Genomic DNA, 15,488 nt, shown 5'->3' with positions numbered 1-15,488 from the left:
TAAAGTGGATTTAAATGAATATTTGCGCTCAACATTCATACATACACTGTGTAATATCTGACAACTGTGAGATGCTGGATGGTTTACGAGTTGCAGTAGGGCCACAGCTATCATTTTGTTCTAAGTCATGAGATAATAGTATTTAAGTTACTTTGTTGAATGAAAACAATATTACCTGCACTATCTGTACACTGCGATACGAGAACATTTCTGTTCTTAACACCAAAGACATGAATCATTTATTGTTTGTCGACTTTTCAGGAGATTAAATTGATTACCGCACAGTAACGCAGAGTCTGCTCTTGGCTTCCTCCGTCGAACATTAGGGCACTTTAAGAACTTAGAGTAATAAATCCTCCAAGGTTATGTAAACTGAATATGTACTTTGAATGATTCGTTTTCTGAAGTGAAAAAGGGCAGAGGACATGTGGAGCTGGGGAAGTTGGGTGAAAATTTCAACCTGGGCTCTCTATGACTTGGCTGGGTTTTTAAAACAAGCTTTAAATATTTAATGAAGAGCAGACTCTTATTTGTGGTCTTGCAAAGGAAAAGACAAAAGAACAGTTATAGAGAGAAGGCGTTGGATAGAAAAGATTTCTAATAAGAGAAATCAAGAGACTCCGGGGAGAGGAAGCAGGAGAGAAGTGGAGGCAGAGAAACATAAAGCAGATCTCGCCTTGGCCCTCTGCTTCGTTATGTGTGAAATTGTCCATAGGTTGTCCTCCAAATTATGGAAGTTAATTGAAAATATTTACATTAGCGTGACAGGAGGGAGAGGTTTTGGTGAGGTTGTGACATGCTGGCAGGAAAATGAGTTTGCTAATTAGCTACGAGCCTGATGAAGTCCATGCCTTGGTGGCGTACAAAAGTGAACCAAGGCCTGGACAATCAGGCTGCGAGCACACCTCAGCAGAGAGCATGCAAGAGGGAAAAATAAGACCTTGAGAGCATGTCACCAGTGGTTTTCATTGCTCACAAATTTAAAAATGCTGCTGGAGTATTTGAATTAAAATATTGAATACCGGAGCAGACTTTTTAGGTCTCCCCCCTTGATGAATGGAAACAGATTGGAAGGAGACGCTGAAAATGTTGGGAATGCTTTGTTCCATCTCTGACCGGGACATTCTTGTCATTTTTTGTCATGAGTAACAAACCTAAAAAGGGAAAATGTGGAAAACCCTAGATGTCACTGATGGCACAGTTGGTCCTGAAAAAGATTTAAGACTTTACTTTCACACCTGGATTAGTAAATTGTTCCACCATTCATTGGCAACGCTCTTCTTCCAACCACAAATACAGAATAAGAAACCACTAAAGTCATTTCAAGACCTTGGCACATTGTGAAGCTCTTTGGAGGGATTTGTAACACACGCTCATCGTGGAGAGTGTGAACAATTCCATCTAAAGGACTTTGAGAGTGAGGTGCCGTAAACGAAAGCACTAATGTGACTGATGAATATGAGGTCTGCTGTGACGGTTCCACAGGGTGCTAAAAAATCTAAATTAAGGACGCTGTGGGTGACTGCATGTGAGTCCCTCTATTGCAAAGCTCATTTTTGGGTTGGCGGTTCATGGGGGGGGGGGGGGTAAGTCTGAGCCACCTGGGGGTTCCAGAGCTGCAGACCTCTGAGTCAGAGAGTCGTATCTGTCGCCATGATGGGAGGTGAGGATTTTTATTAAAATCTTTGGTGCCAAGTTGAACAGCAAAACAAAGTGTGAGGCAAGAAGTAACGCAAGAATCCAGGGTTGCACTTTCTATGCGCAATTTCAAAAATAGGCTATTTAAAAAATGATTTCATTTTTGGACCGTTTAGCCACTACTAACAATAAGGGTGTTGCACTATTGACCACTAGTCAATAGGCGTTTTCAGACTCCAGAAACGTTTCCATAGTTCTAGGAACTGTAGGAAGCCTCCCCCTTGTTTTTTTTTAGAGATTCCGCACCGCAGGATCGATGAACACCTTTACTTCTTAGAACCCCGATTAGAGGAACATTTTTAACTCCTGCTTCAGAGTAGGTACTCTCCAAGCACTGCAGACAGAAGAATAAATCCCCATGGTGGAGTGTAGTTATCAGGGAACTCCCTAGTGGATAGTTCAGGGGACTCAAACAAAAAGTCCCCAAAACTGTTTGGTCACCTAAGCACCAAACGCTTGTGTTTCCACTGCATGGACAGTGGTCTGTCTCCGGCGCATGCCAGCAGGGCCACTCCACTTTGGTCGACGTACAAGTTAAGTTACAAACTAACTATTTTCAAGTTACACATTGAGCCACAGTCGTTGTCTCTCCACCGGAAGGTCGAGGGTTCGATCCCCAGCTACTGCAGCAACATGTCCGATGTGTCCTTGGGCAAGACACTTTTACCTCAAATTGCTCCCGCTGCTTCGTCGGCGGTATATAAATGGGATTAGTTACTTCTGATGGTTTCACTCCATAGTAACCTCTACCATCAGTGTGTGAATGTGTAGGTGTGACCTTAGCTGTAAAAGTGCTTTGAGTAGTCTGAAGACTAGAAAAGCTCTATACAAGCTCAAGTCCATTTACCATTTATTCCAACAGGCCACAGCTCTTCACTCACCTACTAGGGCCACCAGTCGGTGTTTAGCTCCACTCTGCCTGCGGTATGGGGCGACCTCCTCATACGTGGGCACGTCAGCCATGTCGTATATCTCACTCTTCTTACACTCGTACATGGACTTGTTGGTCTTCTTGTCCCTCCTGCTGAGACGGAAGCTTCTCCTGAACCCAGCTGGAGGTCAGGATGAAACGGCCGACGAACAGAAAGCAGACGGAGAGAGAAGACAGAAATATATAAGTAAAAATAAATGTTTGTGTCAGTATGCGTGTCTGGGGTGTCTGACTTCAGACACAACTCTATGCACACATAAGCCCGCAGCTGTGCTCCCCAATTTATGATCGTTTCAGTGTCTTGGCAAACACCTCCACAGCTCCATGTCCAATACCTCATATTGTATTGTGCAGCTCGTTTTTATGACAGCTATCTGTGCTGTAGGTGAAAGAAGAACAGCGTAACACTCGGCCAACAGTTTCCCTGGAAATCACACTCAAACACTTTAGTCAGATTTTCCCCTGGTGACATGTTGAGGATTTAACATCCCGTCTTTTGTGCACACACTGATCATAACCAGGCTCTGTTAGGTTTTAAGGTTCCTTTTTTTCCAACCTCTTTTTTACTAATAAGGCTTGTTATGAGAAATAATGGGAGACCTTTGCTTTTTTCACACCTGACTCAATGATTAAAAATGATGAAGACATTTAAAAGAATTTACTGATCAAGATCATTTCCACCAACTTTTCTTGAGTCACTTTTCTTGAGAAAAATTCATCACCAGTTTTTCTTTTCCTTACTTGCCTCTCAGAACTTCCAAAATTTTCAAAAAGTGGTGTGGTTTATTTGTGGAATTTTTTTGTTTGTTGGCCTCTGTCTCGGCTGATTGTTTTATGGCATGCCTATTCAACTGGCGGCCCAGAGGCCAACTCCGGCCCGCAGATGACATCAGACTCGCCCGTAGATCAGTTCTATTTTCAATTACAAAATAGATAACTAATAAACAGGGGAGGGGGGGGACTTGTGAATGACAGTCATTGTTGCCTAAGTAAAGTTTTAAAAACAGCACTGCGCTCTCGTTAAATAGAAAATCTTTGGTCCTGTGCTCGCAGCCTTTCACAAGCTTGTGTTGTTGATGGGGAAAAACGGCTTTTGCTCAGTGCACTGCTGCGGTGGGCTTGCTTGTCTGGCCCCCGGTTCCTTAGCTTTCTGAATGTTTGGCCCCCTGAACAAAAATGTTGAATAGCCCTGGTTTATGGTGTACCCTAACCCTCATGTTCTCTGACTCTGATGTCAAAAAGACTTCCTGAGCTTTCTCTAATGTGATCAAGTTTCCCAGTATCAAAGGGCCACACTTAGCCATAATTTGAGGACTAGAGTTTGATATTTATGATACAGATGTTGGTTAAACACAGATGTTGGCTACATCTCCAGAACCCCGGATTTCTAATATGCTATTTCTGATTATGGGCATGGCTTGTTTTTAGCCTCTTTCATTATTTCAGTTTTGAATCAGTGATAAATTAACTTAAAAACATAATGCAATACGCCCAAGTAAGATGAAGGCAGCATGAAAATTATGGACTGGGAAAAAGAATCAGACGGTGAAACAGCTCCCGATACCCACCCCTCAATACTTTCCACAAGATTTTCAAACCAAGTCTGCATTCTTCTTAGCTTCATCATTTTAAAAACGGTCCCTTGACACAGGACGGAGCAACAAGTCTATTCTGGGTTACATATGAAACACACTGTAAGTCATCGGAGCAGAATGATATGTTTTTGCATGAGCGTAGAGTACGAGTGTACACACGTGTCGGAGAGCTGAATATAATGTTACATCAAACATTAAGGGCACACTTTGTTCCACTGTGGGCAACTTGTGGCTTACGTTGTCTGTGCCATTTCTCCTCTGGTTAATCCACTCATTCAGCACCCCCCACCCCCCCCCCTCCTCACTCTGCCCCCACCAAAGGAGTATTCGCCTCTGGCGCTCAGTGGAAAACGCACACCGCTCATCTGCATTTCTCCTGTAAAGACATCAAACTGTAACCGATATCCACAAGGGTTGACATCATTACAATAAACATTAAAAGCATAAGGTAATGATATTCTATTGAAAGTGAGCTGTCCACTTTCGAAAAGTTCAAACCCGAAAACCACTTTGGTGAGTCATTCATCATAATGTAAACACACTACCGGCTGATTAGGCTTTAAGTAACACTAGCAAAGTCATTAATTTTGTCCGTCATGTAGTATGACAAGCCGCCATCTCCTTTGCTCAGGCCAAAGGCAATATCCACTTCTTTCCACAGGGCAGGCAGGTGCGCAGGGGTTCATTACGAGGTTCTGCAGTTCAAAGAATCGTCCTTCCCTTAGCTAAGGGGGAGTTCTTATTGCCCCTTTAGTCCTCGTTAACTTTGCCTAACTGTTCAATTTAAATAAGAACATGAAGTCTCCAGCCTTCCTCAATGTACTGCCAAAGGGTAAATAAAAGTGCTCACCCTGACTAATTTTAAATACCATTGGGTTTGGAGAGGACAAGACTTCTTTGGAAAACTTGGCTCCTGTTTTTTTTTTTTTTTTAAATCATGTGAAAGATGCTAACTGAAGGGATGTTGACCCATTATCTTCAGATATGCTGTTAAGGCTTATAGCCAAATCATGATTTTTGATTTTACTCAGTGTAGCTCTGAATAATGTTACAATCACTGCCAGCTCTTTAATGTTGTTGTTTTGTTGCAAGATTAATAACCTGGAGTTGGGGCAGCTGTGGTTCAGTGGTAGAGTCAGTCGTCTCTCAACCAAAAGGTTCTGGGGGTTCAATCCCCAGCTCCTGCAGCCACTGTACATGGTTAATGTGTCACTGGGCAAGACACTTAACCCCAAGCTGCTCTTTACATAGCAACCTCTACCGTCAGTGTGTGAATGGGTGTTAATGGGTAGGTGTGACCTACAGTGTAAAAGCGCTCCGAGTATTCAGGAGACTAGTTAAGCACTATACAAGCTCATGCCCATTTATCATTTACCTAAACCAGTTCTTGGCTACCTTTAACAATACGGTAGTTGCCTGTGAGGAAGTGATGACCATAATCCACAGTTTCACAGTGCAACATTCTGCATGGGCTACTTATTAGGAGCTGCAAAGAGGTTGTTATCCATTAAAACAAGTCTATTTTGTCAAGGTGCATATACTTTAGTACCAGATTTAGTACCAGCAAACACCAAGTATGTTATGCTTAATGACAGGCATTTTCAGTATTAATTGCCGTACATATTGGAACAAGTCCATTAATAAATTTCTCATCTTCAGTAACGATGGAGACGGAAAGGATTCAAATGTATCTGATCCAGAATAAAGGAATGATTACAGCCTTCTTCCAACTTGAAACCTGTCTGTCAGACATGAAAAGCTTCAGTGTGTCTGACCACCAGCATGTTTATCATAGGATGATCCATGCTTCTGGCTTACATGTGAAAATATATGAAATGTGTGGCATTGACAGCCAATCCCTCTGTCAATAATGTGACCAATTGTGTTTGTTGACAGAAGTTTTGCTTTGAGATTCCCTGGCCTGAGAGCAGAGCTGTGGCAGTGTTGTGTGTCTTTGGGTGTGGAATTAAAATTTCCTTACTTAGATTCAGCACACACGCACCTCCTAATGGTGTGCACCAGGCTTTGACTGGATAACTGCCAAAAGTGCAACTAAATACTGCATGAACACGCACACACAGTTTCTCTCTCGCTCTCAAACACACACAGACACTTTGATTCAAAGTCCTTTCAGTGCAACAGAAACATGAACAAAGTAAAGGAAAAAGAGATGAGCATATTAAACACAAGAGTAAACACAAGCTTGGACTACACACATACGCAGTTGCTTGGAAGTCACCATCGGTTCTGCAAGCCCATTTTCCAGTGTGATAATATCTAACAGCCACATAGGAAATTCAGCATATGCTTAAAGAAAGCAACCCTGAGGGCTCATACTGCCCACTCGGACTCATTTCCTGTGAACCCTCACCTGTACAGAAAATGTCTACAAGTGTAAAACAGAAGAAAAAAAAAGGTACAGTTAAGTAAAAGAAATGTTCTTAAAAAAACAGATGACTCAGAAACACTCAAGTCACGCATCTGCCAACGGGTGTCTGAAATAGGAGAAGCCTGAGAGCAATACAAGAATCAGGTCTTCCAGACATCACGCGTAGGCGATCAGCAAAATGACAACACAGAGAAGAATAAAAAATGACTGCCATTTTCCTTCCAATCAAGTTTCATTTTCTTCAGAGAGGGAGTGCGAGGAAGCAGAGAGGAAAAGGCTCATAGTGAAACCACCTGTTGTGAGGCCCCCGACGCTCTGAGGGCCCGTGGCCTAACTACAGGAGACTGTGCTGACAGCTCCAGTGCCATCCCGGCTCTCCCATCAGGGGCCTTCTCTCCTCTGGACTAATGGAGACGACATCTATGGAATTAACCAGCCATGGCAGCCGAGGATTTAGGGAGTCTTCCACTCTCAGCTCGAAGCAGCACGTTGCGGTTTAACACTGTAACACTTAGTCCTGTTTGTGGGCACCAAATGTGGGAAGCATTACCGGCTCTCACTTGGCATCGTTATGCATGCCCATTACTGGCTTGGTCGGAAGGGATGAGGAAGATTCATGGAAGGCGGGTAAAGGGGTGGAGGACGCTTTCCACACTGTCAGCCATTATTACCCCAACAGCAAATAAGAGAAAGAAGAGCATTGCTTCTTATTAAGATGAAAAAATAATACCCTATGGTTGACAGAAGGACTGATCTGCTTTGATTTATCACCATTTTGCTTTGCTTGCATGATACAGGAAAGCTTGCCGGACTATAAGGAAAAAACATGCCAGAGTTATTTAGCCATGTCACTGAGGGCCAACTTTATGTTTTGGAAATGCCTCCAGAGGATTAAGGAAGGCCTTTCTGTGAGGTCAGGATTTAAAGGAGGAAAGGAGAACAATTTGGGTTTGAAAGGGAATTGGTAACAGAAAGCAAAGGAATAGTTAGAGCAGTAGGGAGCAAAACAGGAAGGTCAAACAATGGAGTAGGGAAAAATACTTTGGATGGGTGAGGAGGCAGGTAATCTGGATAGAAGAGGACTCAAGAGAGTAGATGGGAAGGAAAGGGAGAGGAACCAAAGAAGACAGAAAAAAGATTTTGGGGAAAAAGGAGAGAGCAATCTGGTGCAGTGAGGAACCCCAATGGCTGGAAGAAAATTCAGTAGAATCAGTAAAGATTTTCGAGGGGAGAGAAGAGGAATCAGGACGAAGAGGAATCAGGAGAGGAATTAAAAAAAAAAAAAAGGTACAGAGACAGCAGATGTACTGTATCAAGGAAGGAGAGGAATCAGGAGGGTAAACAAGAGAAATGGAATCAGGAGAGATTTGAAAGAGGAGAGAAAACATGAGGAAACAGTAGGGGAGAATGCTTAAGCACAGCGAGTAAAAAGAAGTAATGGATATACCCAGACAGACATAGCCGTGTGACCTTCAAATGCTCCCTCCACCATACTGCTAACAGGCGTCTGTGAAAATGATTACCGTACAGTAGTAAAGAGTGCTCCGTGGCTTATCTAAGAGAGTTTGATGGTATCAACCTTTTTACTTGGAAAGAATACAACAGTGTACACATATAGTAGCCAACCAAACCTCCTGACGTTTGGGACATTAATAATGCAAGTTTTCAATTCCAGCCGAGCTGATGTATTTCACTCCTCTACTAATAAACACAGTGAAAGCAAAAGGTGCAGTTAGTGGGTGTGATATTTGAAATCCGTACGCGTAGCAGTCTACACCATGGTGAACTCATTAAGAGTGTTATCTAGGGATAATGCACTCTGGGAGTAGTTTCCACAGCCCACGCACTACGCACTTGGAAAGTGGTACCCAACCCAAGTGCTACCGGCTTCAACAGTGGAATAGGGCTCTGGACCTTTGGCTGCAAGAAGTCCATTTGTGTCGAGCGCTGTTTGTTTTTCCCCTCCGACTTATCCCACAGCTCGCTGGGCTTTGGGAATGTCTTCCCTCAAAATGATGTCTGATGCCTTGGGTGTTAAATGAAAAATTTGCACACTCACACACAAGTAATTCAGCTTCAAATGGAGTCCTTCAAGCAACAATCAACGAGCCAAATGAGACCTCTGGGGGCCAAAAGTACAGAGATTTAATGCTGTCTGAGTTTAAAACAGAGAAGATGCTCTAAAAGAAAGCCATCGTCAAAAATATTCCATGCCTATTTTCCAAATCTTTTAACAGCTGGAACGGTTGCTAACTAATACTGATAAAAGCCCACCTGTCAAGTCAGTGCAGATACCTGCTCTGATTCTATCCAAATGTGGGATATCCATTAAAATGTGAATCATTTCAATCTTATAAGTAGATGTTTGGACATAGACTGGGGGAAAAACTCACAAATGCCAACATATTGGCTCCAGGGCTTCCACATGTATTGAACCTGAAGCCTGATGAACTCATCGCATTTTGGAAATGGAGCGGTTTTTTTTCAGTTTATAACACTTTTCCATTCTTTCCTTAACATGGCCGTAAATGGATTTTGAGGGGTTAATGGATATCCCAGCCCTCGTTTGTTCAGCTTTATCTGATTGGAGCTCCATGCTTGCCATCCATTTGTCTGTCCATCAATCCACGCATGCATGTGACATTTGGACATTTTTGGAATTACCTTGCTGATGTGCACCATGCCTACACTTCTACATTACCTTCCGGTGTACAGATCACCTGGTTGTGACTGCAGGTGAGTGCAAATTGTATCCAGTGATAAATACATTTCTTTGTACGACTTCTGGTTGAGTATGGCGGTTGGATTCCTTCGAGCAGAGGACATTACAGACATTGCATCATTGAGAAAGGCATGTAGGGAAAACAAACCAAAAACTAAGGACAACTGCCTTTCCCCTCCCACCGCCTCATTTATTTCCCCATGCAACCTCAGTAGCATTGCAAAAGCATCTGTAAGTTCTTGTATTTCAAACTTTTTGGGACAGGCCAACTCTAAATCATACAACCACATCCAACAGGCTGAAAAGCCATGCAGCAAGTACTCTCATAGAGGAGATGTTATTATAACTCACATTTTTTTTCCCCCTTTCTCCTCCTGAGGTTCTCTCATTTCAGTTAAACCTCGTTCTGGACTGCTGGAGTCAAGAAATGCTGCTAACCCACTAGTGCTGGATGTTGTTTGGATACCAAGGAGGAAGAAGAAAGGATGAGGTCACTGACCTCATGGTGAAGGAAGGGTGACAGTAAGGGCAAGCCTGGAGGGCACAGAGAGGAGTGGAAAAAGGGACTGGTGTTTGGCATACTCGGGCCTTCAGAATTGACCCTGATTGGGCTTGGCAGCCATGGTACAAGCTCAGTATTTATAAACTTGCGTGTGCTCTGGACAGAGAGGTCTGAGACAATGTCACCTCTTCACCTTTACATCTGAATAAAGAGAGAATTGGACAGAGATGGCAAGAGAAAGAGAATAATCCAAATAGACTTCAATAAAAGAAAAAAGAAATGGACAAACAGAGGATTTATGTATGAGACCGCTAGTACAGCCTCTGGTCCTCCAGAGAGACGATACCTTATGATTTGTCAGCAAAATGACAGCTGTGATAAAAACATGATGGGGAACATTTCTGTAAAAGACAGAGAATTGGAAGCAGCATTCTGGAAAGGGTTGCAGAACCAAAGTGGGCCACGATAATTGTCTGACCAGGACCACATCAGTGACAACGGTCCTCTGCCGGACATCCAGAACAAAGCGTGGAAAACAAGTCGTCCTTTTTTACCCAAATTTATGCAGAATGACTGTTCTCAAAGATGTCTTCAGACCCACAGCAGAGGCAGAACAGGATAAACACTACAGTCTGCAAATCCATTACATGATCTGCCAGGTCACCAGTTCTGTCAGCAAGCAACATAAATAGCATAGTGTGGCTACTGTACCACTACAGGACTATTTGTGTTTTTACATGGGAGGCGAAGCTGAATCAGTGTCACCAAAATCCCTCTGGCCTTTTAAGTGACATGACTAGCACATTATACAAAGGGAAATATCTACAAAGCATCTTATAATGAGGGAATCTATCTAAAGGATCAGAATAGCACTATTTGAGACGACAAACATTCAACTGTTGTATAGCCACTATTTCGCTGCATCATGAAATGAAGAGCAAAGGTGAAATGGAAGAAAAGAAGACAACATCTCTCACCTAGGTTGAATCCGCTACTATAGTCGGCCTCCTCTGGTGATGAGAAGAAAAAAGAAAAGAGAAGCCACAAGAAAGGCACAACATCGAATTAAAGAGAAAGTATAACAGAAACCCATTCCTCTGAACAGATACTGCAAAGGTTAAAGGTCAAGTCCATAGAAAATAATGGGAAGAGACACATGGACACAGATACAGATAACATGAGGGGAATGTTTTTATGTTACTCTTGTTTGTTAAGTTTTACTTTGTCCAGAGTGATAACCGTCAATGTAGTGGCAAACAGGAGGTTTATCAGTACCTTCCATCTATAATTATAATGAGGCCAAAAGTACAGAAAATCCCCATCAATTTGTTCCTTTAATGCATATTTAAAGTAGCACATCATCTCTTTAATACTCATTATAAATGACTCAATAACGGCATTATGATACAATGGAATATGATATGGTCCCTTACGCTGGATTATCCCTTTTGCAAAATTTGTCTAGGACTCCAGTGAAACACATATTTAGCTGCCTTAACGGCTACAGGACTTCAGACTTCAACTACTGAACCACTAACTTATAGTTTTCTATTATCATATCTTAACTACCAGTTACTGATGGAAAGTAAGGAAGCTATATTTCATAAATTAAGACTTTAAAATGCTGAGTATGGGCCTTATACCTTGGTCCTAGCAGTGTACTGAGAAAAGCACTTTAAGGCCAGGTGTCCACCATACGTTTTTTTCCGGGCAGGACATGTGAAAAAAGACGCTGGCACTCAGAAAAAAAACGCTATGCGGAGACAGGGCCTTAGATTGCAATTCATATACAACTTCCTCAATCACTTTCAAAAACCAGTGCTTTTGGACTTTGTTTTTGTAATTTGCCAACTTGTAGATGAATGAATTACTGATTAATACATGTGATAAATAAGAAAGAGACAATATGCTACTAATATCCAAAATTTGCATAAACCCTTCACTCTTCAATTATTCACTTGCATGTATTGAACTTGTGTGCACAAGTCACTTCATCTCTGGTCATTGCTCTGGATATTTGATCAAACATCTATTGATATTTTAGTATTGTGAATGAGGTCAATAGGGTCAGGTTAACTGGAAGGGTTCATATGATTTTCCATATGATATGCACTCAAGTGACAATGACGTGTCAACGGGTGAACGATGAGGCATGGATCCATCTCTACCATGTCCGTATTTACAGTGACGTCTGATGTTCTTTCTTAAAAGTGATCCGTTTTGACATGAGAAGTCAGGCCAAATAAAAACAAGACAAATGGAAAGCAGAGGAGGGAAGTAGACCTGTTTTACACACAATAAATATGAGGGGGACCCAATAACAAATGGTTTTTACTGTCCTTGCATTGCAGCGATATCAGACAGGGACATATCAGAAAAGTAGTACTCAGTGGGAGATGTCGGACAAATCGTACCTTCGATCTCCTCAGCTGTGAGTGCATTTGAAGCAAGGAATGGAATTGACTCTTAGTTAGGATCATGGATTATAGAAAGGGAGCTGGGGGATGAGGTGGGAGAATAAGAAAGAGTAAACCTACCAAACTCTACAGCCACATCATCTTAGAAAAGCAAAACAAAAGAGAAACAAATAACAAGAGCAAGGGTTAACATCTTATCTGAAAAATAGTACCTTAAGTTACAGTTGAGTTGGTTTGTGTCTCTACTGTATGTTGTACTTCAGATGAGTAATTTCTCCAACAAAAGTGACAAACCCCGTGATTCTATTTCATTTTGTGATGTTTGCGGAAAATCTAAGTAGACTACGACAAACATTACAATCAGGTTATCACTATAATGTCTTTAAGGAAAATCCCTTAATTCATTTGATCAAGAAGATTTACAAAATATCACTCAAGGTCACCATTTTCACTTTTCCAAAGCTTTCAAACGATTGTCAGTGAGTGATACATGGTTGTTACAAAGATGGCTTTGGAAGCAAAATTGTCATTTCAAATGAGAAAAGCAATGCCAAAGGCCGAGCAGAGATTGGCTGACACCAAAGTTCAGACCCTATTGAGCATTTATGTTCAGTAAAAAATCCCTGATTGGTAAAAGCGACTTGCATAGATAAGGTTTAAGCTTTATATGGCGTCACTGTTAAAGAGCCCAAAAGTGATGGATGAAAACAAACATCCCCTTATGCCAATGGACTAGTTGGTCTGATTTTAAGGCCAGAGTGGAAACAATCAGCTGAGGAAACCTTTTACTTCCTTCAAACTGTTTCCTGTAACTTAAAATGTTAGTAACTTAGAAACTTAGAAACTCAACTAATGTATAGCACTAGAGATCAAAACCTTTATCCAACAAAACTGATGATAACACAGTATACCCCACCCAACTCAGAAGACCACATGATTCATTGAAAGCTCAGAAAAGCTTGAAGGTTGACCTTGAGTTCTGGGAACTATCTTTTATAAAGCTAAGACTCAACTTTCACATTCTATTTAATAATATTTCTAGTGATTCTACTTGGTATAAAATGTTTATATACATTTTTACCTAGTGAGACATAATCTCTGGTATGTGTTGGATCCACTGAGACATCACAGAAAAAAATATATTTAGATTCAAAGGCCTCCATTAAAACCCATACATTGATCTACTGTCAAGAAATAATTATTCTGACCTTGAACTTTGTAAATGGGAATGTGTTGTACACTAAAAGAGTACATTTTCAATTTAAGGTAGCTCTCAAAATGACTCCAGATGTTTCAGAGTGCCATCCAAACAGCTATATGCCGATTTTTCCGAAATGGTAGCCGATGCAGAATGTGTGTGCGTGTATGTTTGGTTTAAGATGCCCTGAAACATTTGGAGGCACTTATAAATGCTTCCTCCCTTTCACGTGTTCCCATTTTAACCAAACAAGGTTAAATAAAAACATACATAACACCAACTTCCACAGTATGGGGCTCAACTTACAGCCCCATGTTCATTTCCCAGAGCGCACTGCAGCTCAGGGAGATGTTACGTCACAGCATACAGTTAATGACTAGCCAAAACAGCAGTCAGGACTGATCAAGGCAAAGTTTGTTTTGTGCTCCACACATCAGGCCCGAAAGCGGTGATTGTTCTGAAGTGTGGAGCCAAATGTGTCTGCCTTTATCTGACATCTTGTTTCACATGTTAGTGTTCACAGCAATGTTCCTCCTGATGTTGCCCTCCTCCTGCTGTAATGTGACATTTTAAGTTGAACCAGCACTTAAACCACATTTTGAGTGGGATGATTGTAGAGGAGGAGATGTCTGAAATAATTCCAACTGTTGCTGTTATTACACTGTGGAAGGCTTTCATCTGGTGCCTATCTGCCACAAGAATAGTTTGCATTTCCTAATGGCCTTTTAGCCTTGTACACTGGCATTCTTAGTCGAATGCAACACCATACGATAAGGCTGGAGGACGCAAGTCGATAGGGCATGGCCTAGCTGAGAATTCTTGAAAAGCGGACGCAAACCTTTCCCTTTTGTTTTTTCTGAGTGGGAATTTCACTCCCTGCCCTTAGGACACTTTTTCAGAGAATTGACGAGTACCCAAAGTCAGATCTGATGAGAGAACATGTGGAAGGCCTGGACTGCAGAGATGGTGGCAGCCAAGCCTATCATTAGCTAAGCGCAAGGAGTCATGTCCGTTCAGTCCTGAAGTCTACCACCAGTCAACCAAACCAGCCTGACTGGATGCTTCATGGCCAACTTACGCCCTACAGTATGGAGGGACACACGCTTAGGGGTATATCCCATGTCGCCCACATACCAAAGATTCACCACAGATTATGACGGAAGGGGTGACTTGAGGGAAGTGTTGTATTCAACGGAAAGATGGATGGCAAAATGAAAGACATAGGTGTAAATCAGTATGTTAAAGGAAAATTGCACATTATTACTGCACAACAACATGGGGTATAATTTTTATTGTGATGGCTGTTGTTTTTTGTGGGCAATGATAAGGTTATCATCAGGATAGTTGGCCTTGGCAAACCAATGACTTTTCAAGCTATCAACAACAAAAAGGAGAAAACCAGGTCCATAGTCAACATGGAAGGCCCTCCAAGGCTACTTTCACTGTGTTCTTACTGAAGGTGACACCCTAGTAGGATGTCCCGTCAGATAAAACAAACCACTGCGATCACAAGCGCAAAACAGTCTTTAAAATAGTGACCCCACAAAATACCAAGTATTTGTAAAATCTAATATTCTGTCAATTTGAGTATTTCTATTTTAAAAAGTATCAGTATTTATCCTGTTACAGTCCTTTCATAGTCTTTTAAAAGTCCTCTAGTGTATGGGTAGGCAATGAGTAAAACCAATGTAAGTTAGATATTGTTGTAGATATCTATCTTTGGGGTGTACTTGCCTTTGGAACTGGATGGATTAAATTTCGCACAACAAACTATTTAGAGTGTCGTTTCTGCACAGCTGTTAGGAAATTGTTCAGATATTTTGTCCATGCAAGGAAGGAGGAGACAAAGGGATGACCCATAGTCAGCACCCTGTTAATGGCCATGAGTTATGGGCTGATGTCACGCTCACAGCAAGCCAGCATACAGATGGCCTTCTCCTTGAACTAAGTGTACGCTGTCAATTCCTCATGCTCTCCATATCTCACTTTCTATTTCTTTTAAACAACCAACATGAGACCAGTGAAATTTTCCAAGA

The 15,488-nt window shown here is 41.8% G+C and overlaps 1 protein-coding gene across 4 annotated transcripts in view; it reads right to left on the bottom strand.

Annotated features, from left to right (window-relative positions):
* Positions 1-15,488, bottom strand: part of mpp7a (MAGUK p55 scaffold protein 7a) — a 146,234-nt gene that overhangs the window by 19,855 nt on the left and 110,891 nt on the right. For 3 of the 4 annotated variants that reach the window (XM_065948933.1, XM_065948932.1, XM_065948934.1), the window contains 3 exons: positions 12,375-12,395; positions 10,815-10,847; positions 2,580-2,750 (listed from right to left, as the gene is read on the bottom strand). In XM_065948933.1, coding sequence (XP_065805005.1) covers positions 2,580-2,750; positions 10,815-10,847; positions 12,375-12,395 — 225 coding nt within the window. The remainder of the gene's footprint in view (positions 1-2,579; positions 2,751-10,814; positions 10,848-12,374; positions 12,396-15,488) is intronic. The other variant, XM_020631021.3, reaches the window with a different exon arrangement.

Source organism: Labrus bergylta, chromosome 20 (assembly GCF_963930695.1).
Source record: "Labrus bergylta chromosome 20, fLabBer1.1, whole genome shotgun sequence".
Lineage (NCBI taxonomy): Eukaryota > Metazoa > Chordata > Actinopteri > Labriformes > Labridae > Labrus > Labrus bergylta.
This window is presented reverse-complemented; position numbering and strand designations above follow the sequence as displayed.